Source organism: Argentina silus, assembly GCF_951799395.1.
Source record: "Argentina silus genome assembly, chromosome: 13".
Taxonomy (NCBI): Eukaryota; Metazoa; Chordata; class Actinopteri; order Argentiniformes; family Argentinidae; genus Argentina; species Argentina silus.
In genome coordinates, this window is record NC_139667.1 from 85,001 (window position 1) to 100,985 (window position 15,985).

Genomic DNA, 15,985 nt, shown 5'->3' on the forward strand with positions numbered 1-15,985 from the left:
CCCAGCTGTAGTGACTCCCCCCCCAGCTGTAGTGACTCCCCCCCCCCCCCAGCTGTAGTGACTCCCCTCTCTTTATCCTTCAAGGTAATTTCACCTTCAGAGACACAGGCGCCACTCTGCTTGAGCCTGGGCCAATCAGCGACACTGATGCCAGTCACATGATGCCCGTGGCCCCGCCCACCAGGGGAAGTAGGTGCCACAGTTGTCATAGCTATGCCCTCACCCGCTCGTCATGGCTACCCCCTCACCCCAGTTATCATAGTTACCCGTCACCCCAGTTGTCATGGCTACCTACTCTCACCCCAGCTCAACGCTGCGCTGAGAGAATCATGGGAAATGGAGTTCTTTCAGTTTCAATTCAAGTCAAGGAGACCAATTTAGACTCATTACCTCTCGTATCCCCCCCCCCCACCCCATCCTGCCTCTGTCCTCAGAGCTGTAGTCATCTCCCCCCCCCTCTCTATCGCCCCGCCCCCAGGTAACCCGGTGTCTGCGGTGGTGACCTGTAACCTGTTTGTGATTCCGGCGCTGAGGAAGATGCAGGGCATCCTGGACCCCCGGCCCACCATCATCAAAGCCCGGGTGAGACTCTTTTACAACCTTACTTGTTAACCCTAGCCCTAACCCTAACCCTAACCTAGTCCTAACCCTAACCTAGCCCTAGCCCTAACCGTAACCCTAGCCCTAGCCCTAACCTAGCCCTAACCCTAGCACTAACCCTAACCTGGCCCTAACCTTAACCGTAGCCCTAACCCTAGCCCTAGCCTTTACCCTGACCCTGTCCATGACCCTAACCCTAACCCTGATCCTACCCCTAACCCTAGTCCTGACCCTAACACTAACCCTGACCCTAGCCCTAACCCTAACACTAACCCTAACCCTGACCCTGAGCCTGAGCCTGATCCTAGCCCTAACCCTAATACTAACCCTGACCCTGATCCTAGCCCTAACCCTAATACTAACCCTGACCCTGATCCTAGCCCTAACCCTAACCCTAATACTAACCCTGACCCTGACCCTGACCCTGAGCCTAGCCCTCTGCTGGCTCTGATGCCCCAGCACTGCTGTCTGTTCTGTTTAGAATGTGATGTCATCAGTGTGCGCCGTGCTCTCTCCCCAGCTGTCATGTGACGTGAAGCTGGACCCGCGGCCGGAATACCACCGCTGCATCCTGACCTGGCACCACCAGGAGCCCCTGCCCTGGGCCCAGAGCACCGGTGAGGGGGAGGGGGGGGGTACTGTGTGAGGTTGCCCTGTGTGAGGTTGCCCTTTCTGTAGGCTACTGCCACTAACCGTCCCGCCCCCCCGCCCTGCCCCGCCCCCCCAGGTAACCAGATGAGCAGTCGTCTGATGAGCATGCGCAGCGCCAACGGTCTCCTGATGCTGCCTCCCAAGACGGAGCAGTACCTGCAGCTGCACAAGGGCGAGGTGGTCGACGTCATGGTGATCGGCCGGCTATGATGATGTCATCCGCAGGGGACGGAGGGAGTGGTGCATGTGACCGGATCATGTGACCAGTAATATGCAACAGCGAGGTTCTATTGGGTAACGTTGATCCAGGAGAACACAACAATGAATACACCCTGAATATGTTAATTTGAAAATAACATTGTATTTCAAGAGAGATATGAAACTGTAATAACTTTTAAAATGAAAATATAATGAACTATAAGAGATCTATTCTTTAATATATAATTATTATAATGGTCATGATTATCATTATTATTATTATTATTATTATTATTATTATTATTAATATTCTTATGAAGCAACTCTTTCATTGCTTTGCTCTGTGTGTTCAAAACTAGCCCCTCTAGAAAGCATCAACCCTGACCCCTCACCCCTCACCCTGACCCCTCAACCCTGACCCTGACCCCTCAAGCCTGACCCTTCACCCCTCACCCTGAGCCTAACCCTGACCCTAACCCTCACCCTCACCCTGACCCTGACCCTGACCCTCACCCTCACCCTGACCCCTCACCCTGACCCCTCACCCTGACCTTGTAAGAAGCTGTTTGTGCTTCACAGGATTCCTCACAAAGACTTGTTTCTCATCTCAGAACAGGAACGAGTCTGGGACAGATGATGTCAGATGTTGTCAGATGTTGTCAGATGATTTTCCCTGGTGCTCTGGCTGAGGAGTGTGTTTACGTGACACAGAAGCCCCTCCCCTTTAGAACCCTTCATTCTGCTTCATTAAGGCTAGGGTTAGGGGCTAGGGTTAGGGTTAGACAGACAGCTAAACTTGTTGTTTATCTTGTGAGTCGTGTTTATGTGCCAGATGTCCAGGCAGGGCTGTGGGGTCAGGGGTCATAGGGTCAGGGGGAGGAGACAGCCTCTGACCCACAGCTTTCTCATCGTCTGACGTGGTACAGTCATGCCACCCCCTCACAACACTGACATGGTACGACCCTGCCCCCCCCCCCCCCCCCCCCCCCCCCCCCCCCCCCAGGGGAACTGGAGATGTTGATGTTGTATTTGGTTGATTTGAGGAGAAGAGCAGCAGCCTTTTTAACAAGCGGTGAAGACCAGCACTGATGAAGCAATGACACATATGTCAACTGTACTATAACAACATTTTCTGTACAATAATATTGAAACTGATGAAAAATTTAAATCTTTGAAATCTTTAAACCTTTGTCCAGTGTCATCTGTATTTATTAATGATTTATTATTATATTTATAAAGATTTCACACATTATTACTGTGTCTCGTGGAATGGGGAAGTATTAGACTTTTAATTATATTACTATTATTATTACTATTATCATTGTTATTATTATTGTTATTGTTATTATTATTATTATTATTATTATTAGACTTTTAATTCTACCATTAACTGAACGGTGTGACGTCAGTCTCCGCTCTCATTCGCTCTGTTGTTGATGTCAGATGTAAAGCCGAGCCTGATTGGTCCAGAGAGGACATTGTTTAGGTTCTTTCCGCAGCGTTGTCCAATCGCTGTTGTCGTCTCATGATCGCTGCGGTCGGAGTGGCGGAGGACGGACGTCGGTCGGGCGCTGCTGGAATTCTGCCTCAAAACTTCCAAACCTCCTTTTCTACCGTCCTTTAGTCCCAGAACCGGAGGAGTCACGTCCGACACACTGTTACGGGGGATAATCCCGACATTGTTTCGGGAAACAGTGAGTATTTGAGTGTTTCTCGTCCGTTTGTGTGGTTGTGGAGAGGCTTTGTCTCAACAGGTTGTCAGGAAGAAGGCGCTAGCCTGTTAGCCGTTAGCACGAACTGCGATCTCAGTCCAGGGGCTAAAGTTAGGGTTTCTAGTCTGGACTGAGGTTGAATCAGGACTAAGAAGCGAGCTGGTCTGTATGTATGTAGAACATGTGAGTGTAAGAACCAGCAGCATGCTGTGTTAAGTTGGAGGTTTAAGAGTGGACCTGTCTGTCGCAGCAGCTGTCACCTGGCACACTTTTATCCACAGACTCACAGTCACAACATTAGTCTCAGATAGTCAATCAACTAAACATCATCATCATCATCATCAGTAAAACCTTCCATAAGAACTAGTGGTATCAGTCTCAGTGTTGGGTCAGGGTTAGGGTTAGGCTTGTATCTGAACTGTCCGTATAGAGAAGAATGGATCTGATAGGTCTGTGTTGCCTCCCCCCAGGGTTAGGTGTTTGTGTGTGTGTGTGTGTGTGTCAGTAATGTAGGGTCAAGGTCAGGGTCAGGGTCAAGGTTGTGTGTGTGTGTGTGTGTGTGTGTGTGTGTGTGTGTGTGTGTGTGTCAGTAACGTAGGGTTAGGGTTGTGTGTGTGTCAGTAACGTAGGGTCGGGTCAAGGTTGTGTGTGTGTATCAGTAACGTAGGGTCAAGGTTAGGGTCAGGTTAGGGTTGTGTGTGTGTCACTAACAAGTGTTCAGGGTCAGCTGGTGTTGTGATTAATGGACTTGATGTCATCAACCCTAGTATATCACTAACTAACTAAATAACTAACTAACTAACTAGCTTATTAACTAACTAACTAGCTTATTAACTAACTAAATAACTAACTAACTTATTAACTAACTAACTAGCTTACTAACTAACTAAATAACTAACTAACTTATTAACTAACTAAATAACTAACTAGCTTATTAACTAACTAACTAGCTTATTAACTAACTAAATAACTAACTAGCTTATTAACTAACTAACTAGCTTATTAACTAACTAACTAACTTATTAACTAACTAAATAACTAACTAACTAGCTTACTAACTAACTAACTAGCTTATTAACTAACTAAATAACTAACTAACTAGCTTATTAACTAACTAACTAGCTTATTAACTAACTAAATAACTAAATAACTAGCTTATTAACTAACTAACTAGCTTATTAACTAACTAAATAACTAGCTTACTAACTAACTAACTGTGTTACAGTGAACAGAAGTAAACATGTTCATGTGTCTGGAAGATGAAGGGATGATGAAGGGAAGATGAAGAGTGAGAATGAGTTGCTTACCGGCCCGGTCTAACAGCTGGACAGGCCCGGCTATTAGTCAGGCACACACACACACACACACACACACACACACCACATCCCTGACATACACACCCCTACCCATAGGCAGTGGGAGGCTGGAGGCAAGGGTAGGAGGCTGCAGGCCAGGGTGGGAGGCTGGAGGGAGGGTGGGAGGCTGGAGGGAGGCTGGGCTCATGGCCAGAGGGAGACAGTAGCTCAGTGTTCTCTCTGGCACGACTGTTCCCAGGAATGCTCCAGTCTATCTGCCCTACACTAACCTAGCCTAGCCTGGTTAACCCTAGCCTAGCCCTAACCTAGTGCTAGCCTAGCCTGGTTAACCCTAGCCTAGTCTGATTAACCCTAGCCTAGTCCTAGCCTAGCCTGGTTAACCCTAGGCTAGCATGGTTAACCCTAGCCTAGTCCTAGCCTAGCCTGGTTAACCCTAGGCTAGTCTGATTAACCCTAGCCTAGTCCTAGCCTAGCCTGGTTAACCCTAGGCTAGCATGGTTAACTCTAGCACTAATAACTCTAACCTTAATCTAGCCTAGTTAACTCAGTGAGCAGGTTGTTGTGGGGGATACAGGAGTGAGCAGGTAGTTGGAGGGAGGTAGTTCTGCTGGGTTAAACAGTAACTCAGATCTGCTGATGTTCTCTGCAGTAGAAGGTCATGGTTCACTGCGGTCTGGCTGGAGTCTTTGTTTATCAGGGAGTCCCGCTGAGACCAAGCTCTCTTTCACTAGTGGAGCCCTGCATCCACACTGTTTACAACCAGATGAAATTACATTTACAGAAATCAGGAATTTTGTAAATGTTTCTCAACAAAGAGGTCCTCGATCAATATGTTAAATTCCCCAAGCGGCACCAGAACAGCCAGCTGTGACCTTCTCTGCCGTGAGGAGCACCACAACTAAAAGTGGATTTACCCAATTCAGTGGAAACTCTGATGTTAAAAAAACACTCTTATTTAAATAAGTTATAAAAAAATGTATTAATACATTTCCATTTATTATTTCTTGTTTAAATTCTATGAGATTAGGTAACCTGGGAGGTTATGCAGTAAGGCTTTATACACAAACAGGGAGTAATGAAGAGATCTACTTTAACGAGGTCCAGCCAACCTTCTGATAAAGGATGCAATGATGAGTATTAAAACCATCACCTGTGGTAAAGTGAAGGGCGCTGTGGTAGACGGCATCCACAGGTTTAAGAGTCGTGGCTGCTGCACTTTGGTAGATGACATCACCAGAATCAAGCACTGATATAAAGGCTGATTGTACGATCTGCTTCCTGCTGTTCAGGAAAAGGCAAGATCTATTCCTAGAAAACACGCCCACCTTAAATCTTGGCTTTTTAACAAGCTGCTCTGTATGTTTTCTGAAGTCTTTGTCAAACCAAATGCCCAGGTATTTATAAGCAGGGACATGCTCAATAGGGGCACCACCTAAAGTACATACAGTCATGAGAAAAAGTTAGGACACCCTATGAAAACCTTTGTCTTTTTCAACATATTCAAACATATGGACATTTGATATTCATTTGAACAATATTGAAAAATTGAGGTAATATAACTAAACAAATACAACTGAAACAAATTATTTAAAAAATTATTGGTAAAATGTAATTAATAGAAATGCAATCTTCTTGTGAGGAAAAAGTTAGGACACCCCCACATTTAGTTGCACTTAAAATGCCTAAAATTATAATCAAGAGCACCACATCAGGTGCAAATGATTAGAACATCGTTACAGAGGATTTTGGAGGAGCCTGTCCTATTTAAACCTCAGACATTTAGTTTGGTTTGCTCTTGATTGTTGAAGTGAGTTGCATCACCATGGCGAGATCAAAAGAGCTCTCTGAGGCCTTCAGAAGAAAAATTGTAGACGCATATGAGTCTGGGAAGGGATATAAAAAGATCTCCAAACAATTCGAAATTAGCCATTCCACTGTCTGGAAAATAATTTACAAGTGGAGAACATTTAAAACCACCACCAACATGGCCAGGTCAGGCCGCCCAAGCAAGTTCAGCCCAAGAGCTGACCGAAAGATGCTTAAAGAAGTCTCCAACAATCCCAGAATGTCATCACGGGACCTACAGGTATCTCTTGCCACAATTGATGTCTAAGTACATGCATCCACCATAAGAAAGAGACTGAACAAGTTTGCATTACATGGGAGGTGTGCAAGGAGGAAACCCCTGCTGTCAAAAAAAAACACCAGGGCAAGACTAAAGTTTGCCAGAGAACACCTAGAGAAAGACCAGAACTTCTGGAACAATGTGCTATGGACAGATGAATCCAAAGTTGAACTATTTGGGCACAGTAAGAGTAGACATGTTTGGCGCAAAACCAAGACAGCATTTGAGAACAAGAACCTCATACCAACTGTGAAGCATGGGGGTGGAAATGTCATGGTTTGGGGCTGCTTTTCTGCAGCAGGGCCTGGTCAGCTCACCATCATAGAATCCACTATGAATTCTGTATTGTATCAGAGGGTGCTTGAGGAAAATGTGAGACCATCTGTTCGAAAGTTGAAGTTGAAGCGGATGTGGACCATGCAACATGACAATGACCCAAAACATTCCAGTAAATCTACCAAGGAATGGCTCAAGAAAAAGAAATTGAGAGTTCTGGAATGGCCAAGTCAAAGCCCGGATCTTAATCCTATTGAGATGCTGTGGATTGATTTGAAACTGGCTGTGCATGCAAGACACCCCTCGAACATCACACAGCTGAAAGAATTCTGCAAGGAGGAGTGGGAAAAACGTTCTCCCAATCGATGTCAGAGACTTGTAGACAGTTATAAGAAACGTCTAATTGAGGTTATTTCAGCCAAGGGGGGCAATACTAGCTATTAGGGCATAGGGTGTCCTAACTTTTTCCTCAGTAGGAATTGGCATTATTGTTAATTTTTCGTTAAATAAATGATTACAAAGTTACATTTTCATTGTTTTTTGTTCAATTACATCCCCTTTATCTATAGATATTGTTAGAAAGAAGATAAAATATTCATATGTCTATATTTTTAAGAGAATAACTTAATATTTTGGGGGGTGTCCTAACTTTTTCTCATGACTGTATGCATAAATCTGATAAATGTTTCTGTGATTTGGTAAATAACATGTACTTGTTTTTTCCAGCATTGAGCACCAACCTCAACCCAACAAATCTCTGCAGGACAGTGAATGCAGACTGTAGCTCAGAGAGAGCCTGGTCAGTCCTGAGGGCAATAACATACAGGGCAATAACAGAACAGTGTCATCAGCAAATAGATGCAGGTTAGAATTATTTACAGATAATCCAATATTGATGTAAAAAGTCAAAAGAAGCGGACCAAGAATTGATCCTTGTGGAACACCCTTTGTTATGTCCAGAAAACCTGATTTAACACCATCAGTTAATAACGCGTTCTGTCCGTTAAATAATTTTCTAACCATCTACATGAAGCCTGATCCAGGCCTACTTCAGACAACCTCTGAATGGAGTGGTCGACCGTATCAAAGGCTTTGGAGAGATGCCGCTGAGACGGTGCTATGTCCAGGTCTGAACATTTAGAACAGAATGAGAAGATTAAAAGGTTCTTATCTGGGAGTTGACCAGGGACTCTATGTTGGAAAGGCAAGGTAGCTTGGATATTGGGCGGTAGTTATTGAGGTCGGAGGGGTCACCAGCTTTATGGAGAGGGGTCACATGGGCTGCCTTCCAAACCTTGGGGAGAGCACCTGAGACAACAGATCAACAGTCAGTCAACACTTAGCTGCTGCAGACTCCTAACCCTAAGACTAACCCGATGGCTAACCCTAGCCCTGACTACAGACTCCTCACCCTCACCCTGACTACCGGTAACCTGATCTGCCTCCCCCCCCCCTCCTCCATGGTACGTGGTGGTACGGGCCACACTCTCACTTCCATGGAATCTGGAATTTTGTGTGTGTGTGTGTGTGTGTGTTGGAATGTGGAGCTGGAGTTCAGGAGAAGATAATAGTCCTGGTCTGGTTCTGCTCCATAGTGACAGCTAAAGGACACACACACACACACTGACCCTCACGTTCACACACACACACACACACACACACACTGACCCTCACGTTCACACACACACACACACACACACACACTGACCCTCATATTCACACACATACACACACTGACCCTCGCGTTCACACACACACACACACACACACTGACCCTCACGTTCACACACACACACACACACACACTGACCCTCACGTTCACACACACACACACACACACACACACTGACCCTCACGTTCACACACACACACACACACACACACACACACACACTGACCCTCACGTTCACACACACACACACACACACACACACACACACACTGACCCTCACGTTCACACACACACACACACACTGACCCTCACGTTCACACACACACACACACACACTGACCCTCACGTTCACACACACACACACACTGACCCTCACGTTCACACACACACACACACACACACTGACTGGCATTCTGGGAGGACGGGATGTGGGCCATTCCTGCCTCACAAGATTAGATCACATCTTGGGATTGTGTGTGTGCGTGTGCGTGTGTCTGTGTCTGTGTGTCTGGTACAGGAATGCTGTTCCCAGGCTGCTTCACATTCCTCCCTGTTGCATCATGGGAGTTTTCCTCACTGCAGCGCTGACCTCTGAGACAGAGGAGGGGTGTGTGTGTGTGTGTGTGTGTGTGTGTGTGTGTGTGTGTTAGAAGGGGCTAGTGGACCAGTCAGTCAGGAGAGGAGGAGACATGAGGCTTTCTACCTCTCCCTCGTCTCCTGTCCTGCGCCCTCTCAGCCTGTGTTTGTGATGTGTGTGTGTGTGCTGGGAACCTCCTGCCCGCTGACAAAGCTGTTGTCATGGTAACGTGTATGGGCCGTCGCGGTCCAGTAATCTCCAAACAACAGAGGGCGGGGGAGGGAGGAGATGGAGGGGGGAGGGGAGGGAGGGAGGGGGGGAGTAAATGGGGGGATGGTGTCAGAGAGATAAGGAAGAGAGGTTTACATTGGAGCAGTCACCAGGGCAGGATGACACACAACACACACACACACACACAACACACACACAAAACACAGACACACACACCCAACACAGACACTCACACACACACACACACACAAAATACACACAACACACATCACACACACACAAATGTGTGGTGGATGGTTATGAATGAATAAACGTGTTTGTTTAGGGTTAGGATCAGGGTTAGGACCAGGGTTAAGGTCAGGGTTAGGATCAGAGTTAGGGTTAGGGTCAGGGTTAAGGTCAGGGTTAGGGTCAGGGTTAGGATCAGAGTTAGGGTTAAGGTTAGGGTCAGGGTTAGGGTCAGGGTTAGGGTAAGGGTTAGTGTTAGGGTCAGGGTTAGGGTCAGTGTTAGGGTCAGGTGACCCTAACCCCTAACCCTAACTCTGATCCTAACCCTGACCCTAACCCTGACCTTAACCCTAACACTATTTACACCACCAGTTAACATGACTAGTTAACATGACTAGATAACATGACTAGTTAACATGACTAGATAACATGACTAGTTAACATGACTAGATAACATGACTAGTTAACATGGCTAGATAACATGACTAGTTAACATGACTAGATAACATGACTAGTTAACATGACTAGATAACATGACTAGTTAACATGACTAGATAACATGACTAGTTAACATGACTAGTTAACATGGCTAGATAACATGGCTAGTTAACATGGCTAGTTAACATGGCTAGTTAACATGACTAGATAACATGACTAGATAACATGACTAGTTAACATGACTAGTTAACATGACTAGTTAACATGGCTAGTTAACATGGCTAGTTAACATGGCTAGTTAACATGACTAGATAAAAGAAAAAACCTTGCTTGTTAAATTGTTTAAAACTGTCTGTAAAAGTGTGGAGCAGATTTGTTCATCCTGTCATCTTTAATCCAGTCAGACGGTCCATGATGTCATCTGTTGTGTTAGATTAAAACCACCTGTTGTTACCAGGTGAGTGTGTTGATAGGAGGTTAGTTAGTGTGTTATTACTAGGTGAGTGTTGATAGGAGGTTAGTTAGTGTGTTATTACTAGGTGAGTGTTGATAGGAGGTTAGTTAGTGTGTTGTTACTAGGTGAGTGTGTTGATAGGAGGTTAGTTAGTGTGTTATTACTAGGTGAGAGTGTTGATAGGTGGTTAGTTAGTGTGTTATTACTAGGTGAGTGTTGATAGGTGGTTAGTTAGTGTGTTATTACTAGGTGAGTGTTGATAGGAGGTTAGTTAGTGTGTTATTGTTAGGTGAGTGTTGATAGGTGGTTAGTTAGTGTGTTATTACTAGGTGAGTGTTGATAGGTGGTTAGTTAGTGTGTTATTACTAGGTGAGTGTTGATAGGAGGTTAGTTAGTGTGTTATTACTAGGTGAGTGTTGATAGGTGGTTAGTTAGTGTGTTATTACTAGGTGAGTGTTGATAGGTGGTTAGTTCACACAGCAGAACCTCTGTCTGTCACCTCACAGTAGGACGCAGGAGCTTTCAGACACGGCCAGAGAGAGAGGTGTGTGTGTCTGTGTCTGTGTGTCTGTGTGTAAACAGTCTCTTGTCCTCCTTGGTTCCAGTGCTGAGTCAGGGTGTCATGGCTGCCACCTCCTGTACAGACCAGCCCTCGTAGACACGCCCCCACGCCACTGACCTGTCAACACACACAGGAAGAGGAAGAGGAGGAGGAAGAGGAGGAGGAGGAGGACAGGGTGATGACCACATCCCATATGAACGGTCACGTGACTGAGTCTGAGGGCGGGGGGGAGGGGCACCGGGAGATGGCGGTGGACTGTCCTGTTGACCTGGGCAGCCGGACCCTGCCTGTGCGGCGCTCGGCCCAGCTGGAGAGGATCCGTCAGCACCAGGAGGACCAGCGGCGCCGCAGGGAGGGGGACCGCGCCGGCCTGGACCTCCACGCCTCCCTCCGACTGCGCCAGCTGGCCCAGCAGAACCACCAGAACCACAACCCCAAGGTCGGCATTGACAACCCCACCTTCGACCCCCTGGAGGGACCCCTCACCCTGCCCCCCGGCCTGGGGGTCCCCACCCTGCTGGGTGAGTCTCTCTCACACACACACACACACACACATATACACACACACACGTATACACACCGAGCACTTTATTAGAACACTATACTAATACTGGGTAATACTCCCTTTATTACAACACTATACTAATACTGGGTAATACTCCCTTTATTACAACACTATATTAATACTGGGTAGGGCCTCCCTTTGCTCTCTAAACAGCCTCAATTCTTCGTGGCGTTGATTCCACAAGATGTTGGAAACATTCCTTTGAGATTCTGGTCCATGATGACATGATTGCATCACGTAATTCCTGCAGGTTTTTCAGGTGCACTTTCAAGCTGTGAATCTCCCGTTCTACCACATCCCAAAGGTGTTCTATTGGATTCAGATCCACTGACTGGGAAGGCCACTGAACTCATTGTCATATACATATACATATACATACATACACTCACCGGCCACTTTATTAGGTACACCTTGCTAGTATCGGGTTGGACCCCCTTTTGCCTTCAGAACTGCCTTAATTCTTTGTGGCATAGATTCAACAAGGTGCTGGAAACATTCCTCAGAGATTTTGGTCCATATTGACATGATAGCATCATTGCTGCAGATTTGTCGGCTGCACCTCCATGATGTGAATCTCCCGTTCCACCACATCCCAAAGTGCTCTATTGGATTGAGATCTGGTGACTGTGGAGGCCATTGGAGTACAGTGAACTCATTGTCATGTTCAAGAAACCAGTTTGAGATGATGTGAGCTTTGTGACATGGCGCGTTATCCTGCTGGAAGTAGCCATCAGAAGATGGGAACACTGTGGTCATAAAGGGATGGACATGGTCAGCAACAATACTCAGGTAGGCTGTGGCGTTTAAACGATGCTCAATTGGTACTAAGGGGCCCAAAATGTGCCAAGAAAATATCCCCCACACCATTAGATATTTGCGTTAATGAGCAGTTGAACAGGTGTACCTAATAAAGTGGCCGGTGAGTGTATATACACACACACACACTACATTCCTGTTGTAAAGCTCTCTGAGAGAGAGGAGGTAAATTAAAAAGTTTGTTTCAAAACATTCTGTTGCCTATAATGGCTTTCACTGTGGCTCTCTCCTCCTCCTCCTCTCTTCCTTCTCCTCTCCTCCTCCTCCTCTCCTCTCCTCTCCTCCTCCTCTCTCCTCTTCTCCTCTCCTCTCCTCTCCTCCTCCTCTTCTCCTCTCCTCTCCTCTCCTCCTCCTCTCTCCTCTTCTCCTCTCCTCTCCTCTCCTCCTCTCCTCCTCCTCTCCTCTCCTCCTCTCCTCTCCTCTCTGGAAGAGAGAGGAGGTTTAGAGAAACATCACATGACGGACAAATAACAGCTCCCTCATTATGATGACACACACACACACACACACACACACACACATACACACCCTCTGCCTCCCTGTCCCAGGTTTAGGGTTAGGGTCCCTAACCCTAGGGTCAGTGTGCTGACAGGTCTAACAGGCTTTAAAACCAGAGGTGAGATTTAATGTTGGATTATTGATGTGTGTGTGTAACCTGTGTGTGTGTGTGTAACCTGTGCTTGTGTGTGTGTGTAACCTGTGTGTGTGTGTCTCCAGACCTGGAGGAGCTGCTGATGTCCCTGAAGGCGGTGCAGGGTTGCCTTGGTGACAGCCAATCCCAGGAGGACGTGGAGGTGGTGCGTCAGCTGATCCAGAAGGCGGAGTTTCAGACGGCCTTCAGCATTCACAACGCCGTGGCAATGCACATGTCCCGCCCCTCGCCACCCTACCCGCTCAGCGGCCACGCCCAGGGGCTGGCACTGGAGGTACGCCCTCCCCATCTCTTCTCTCCCCTAGCCCCTAGCCCCTACACCCTAGGTTAGGTCCTGATGTTAGGTTGGAATGGAAACACAAATCACAGTGATACTCATCCTGATCAGTCTCAAACCTGGTGTGTGTTTCTACCATGTCCAGCCTCTAAGTGTGTGTGTGTGTGTGTGTGTGTGTGTGTGTGTGTGTGTGTGTGTGTGTGTGTGTGTAGGTCCAGTCTCTGCTCCAGGCCAGCCAACAGAAGGAGGGTCTGGAGTTGGAGACCTTGCTGTCATCACCTCAGCTGCAGGTCAGTGCTCCATCTCTGTTAGTACTGTGTGTGTGTGGCGAAGGCATGTTACCTGTATCCATGACTGTATGACCATTGTTATATAATTGATTTAATGTGTGTGTGTGTGTGTGTAGGCGGTGCTGCTGGCCCATGACTGTGTAGCAGAGCAGGAGATGCAGCTGGAGCCGGCGGGTCCAGACGGGCCCACTGAGACTCTGACCCAGTGGGGCGGAGAGACCGTCAAGATCGTCCGCATCGAGAAGGCCAGAGACATCCCCCTGGTACACACACACCACACACCACACACACGAGGACCAAAGAGACTGAAATATCAGAACAAATCAATCAGAAACATAACCAAAACCTTAGACTTACCAACAACAACAACAACAGTTTGGAACATTAATAAAAAGAAACAAAAGCTCTGCTGAGCTCAGCAATCACAAACGGGCTGCTAGGCCAAGGAAGACCTCTACAGTGGATGACTGAAGGATGCTCACCATGATTAAGAAAACCCCCAAAACAACTGTCCCACAGATCAGGAACCCTCTCCAGGAGGCAGGCGTCAATGTGTCAGAGACCATCCACACAATACCTCACCAGCAGAACTACAGACGCTTCACTGCAAGGTGCAAAGCACTAGTTATCCTCAGAAAGGACGGTCACTTACAGTTTGTTAAAAAGTACCTAAAAAGCCTGCAGAGGTCTGGACAAAGGTCTTGTGGACAGAGGAGATGAATATGATCATGTACCAGAGTGACTGAAGAGGAAAGTTTGGAGAAAAAAGGATCTGCCAAAGATTGACAGCATACCACCTGACGTGTGACCATGGTGGGGGGGGGGGGGGGGGGTTCTGGTTCTGGGGGGGTTCTGGTTTGGGCGTGTATAGCTGCCACTAGAACTCACTGGTCTTCACTGCTGATGGAACAGCTGACAGCAGCAGAACAGAAACATCTGGTCTGATGCCTCCAGACTCATTGGATGGAGCTTCATCATACAGCAGGGCAATGAGCCAAACATACTGCCATAGCAACTAGGGAGCCAAAAACTGTAAAGTTCATGGCTGGCCAAGTCAATCTTGAATTGAACAAGACCCCCAGAGAAGACCCCCAGCGTCTGGTGGGTCAGTGGGTCGCAGACTTCAGGCAGTTACTGCAGGCAAAGGATAGTCTCCTTATTTTGGACATTTGATAAATCTGTCCCATTACTTTTGGTGCCCTGAAATAGAGGGACTATGCATACAAATTGGTGTAATTTCTGAAGGGGGAAACCAACATGTACACAAATACCATCAAATAGAAGCTGAGAATCTGAACTTTAACCTCACAGTTGTTGTTTGATTTCAAATCCAAACGTTAGGAGTGTCGAGCTGAAAGAAGAAGAAATGCTTCACTGTCCGTTACTGACGCAGCTTTAAACCACCCATACCCAACTACACACATCAGACGCACCTTGAAGATCCATTAAACAAGTGTGTGTGTGTGTGTGTGTAGGGGGCCACTGTGAGGAACGACATGGACAGTGTGATCATCAGCCGCATCGTGAAGGGCGGCGCGGCCGAGAGCAGCGGTCTACTACAGGAAGGAGATGAGATCCTGGAGATCAACGGTCTGGAGATACGAGGACGGGACGTCAACCAGGTGTTTGATATCCTGGTGAGAGAGGAGGGGGGTGGGGAGTGGAGGAGGAGGGAGGGAGGCAGGCAGGAGGGGCTGGTTGATAGTTATGGAGATCAGAGCTGGTTATGGGGGTCCGTTTTGGGGTTATGAGGTTTTGGGGTTATGAGGTTTTGGGGTTTTGAGGTTTTGGGTTTATGAGGTTTTGAGGTTTTGGGGTTATGAGGTTTTGGGGTTATGAGGTTTTAGGGTTTTGGGGTTATGAGGTTTTGAGGTTTTGATGTTTTGGGGTTATGAGGTTTTATGGCTATGAGGTTTTGGGGTTATGAGGGTTTGGGGTTATGAGGTTTTATGGTTATGAGGTTATGAGGTTTTATGGTTATGAGGTTTTAGGGCTATGAGGTTTTGGGGTTATGAGGTTTTGGGGTTATGAGGGTTTTGGGGTTTTGGGGTTATGAGGACGGGTGAATCAGCTGTAGGCGTCATGTCGTTTCCCTGAGAGCCAACATCCTTCCTGTAACCATGGTTTCCTCTCCCCCGCAGGCGGACATGCATGGCACCCTGACCTTCGTCCTCGTCCCCTCCCCTCAGACCAGACCTCCTCCAATCAGAGACACTGTGGTGAGTAGCCCCTCCCCCTCTTCCTCTCCTCCTCCCCATGCCATTGTCCTGCAGGGTTAACAGTGTGTGTGTGTGTGTGTGTGTGTGTGTGTGTGTGTGTGTGTGTGTGTGTGTGTGTCAGGTCCA

General features: G+C 47.2%; 2 protein-coding genes across 5 annotated transcripts in view; both read left to right on the forward strand.

Moving 5' to 3' along the window:
• gphna (gephyrin a) overlaps positions 1–2,417 on the forward strand; it is an 18,528-nt gene extending 16,111 nt beyond the window's left edge. For 2 of the 4 annotated variants that reach the window (XM_083683818.1, XM_083683819.1), the window contains 4 exons: positions 85–189; positions 479–582; positions 1,121–1,217; positions 1,328–2,417. In XM_083683818.1, coding sequence (XP_083539944.1) covers positions 85–189; positions 479–582; positions 1,121–1,217; positions 1,328–1,461 — 440 coding nt within the window. In that variant the 3' untranslated portion in view covers positions 1,462–2,417. The remainder of the gene's footprint in view (positions 1–84; positions 190–478; positions 583–1,120; positions 1,218–1,327) is intronic. The other 2 variants (XM_083683820.1, XM_083683821.1) reach the window with 1 other exon arrangement.
• A 572-nt stretch (positions 2,418–2,989) lies between these two features.
• The window catches only part of ccdc88c (coiled-coil domain containing 88C), a 32,976-nt gene continuing 19,980 nt past the window's right edge, over positions 2,990–15,985 (forward strand). Inside the window, exons 1-7 of the mRNA XM_083683430.1 lie at positions 2,990–3,143; positions 11,084–11,561; positions 13,139–13,347; positions 13,563–13,640; positions 13,757–13,903; positions 15,116–15,277; positions 15,782–15,859. Coding sequence (XP_083539556.1) covers positions 11,219–11,561; positions 13,139–13,347; positions 13,563–13,640; positions 13,757–13,903; positions 15,116–15,277; positions 15,782–15,859 — 1,017 coding nt within the window. The 5' untranslated portion in view covers positions 2,990–3,143; positions 11,084–11,218. The remainder of the gene's footprint in view (positions 3,144–11,083; positions 11,562–13,138; positions 13,348–13,562; positions 13,641–13,756; positions 13,904–15,115; positions 15,278–15,781; positions 15,860–15,985) is intronic.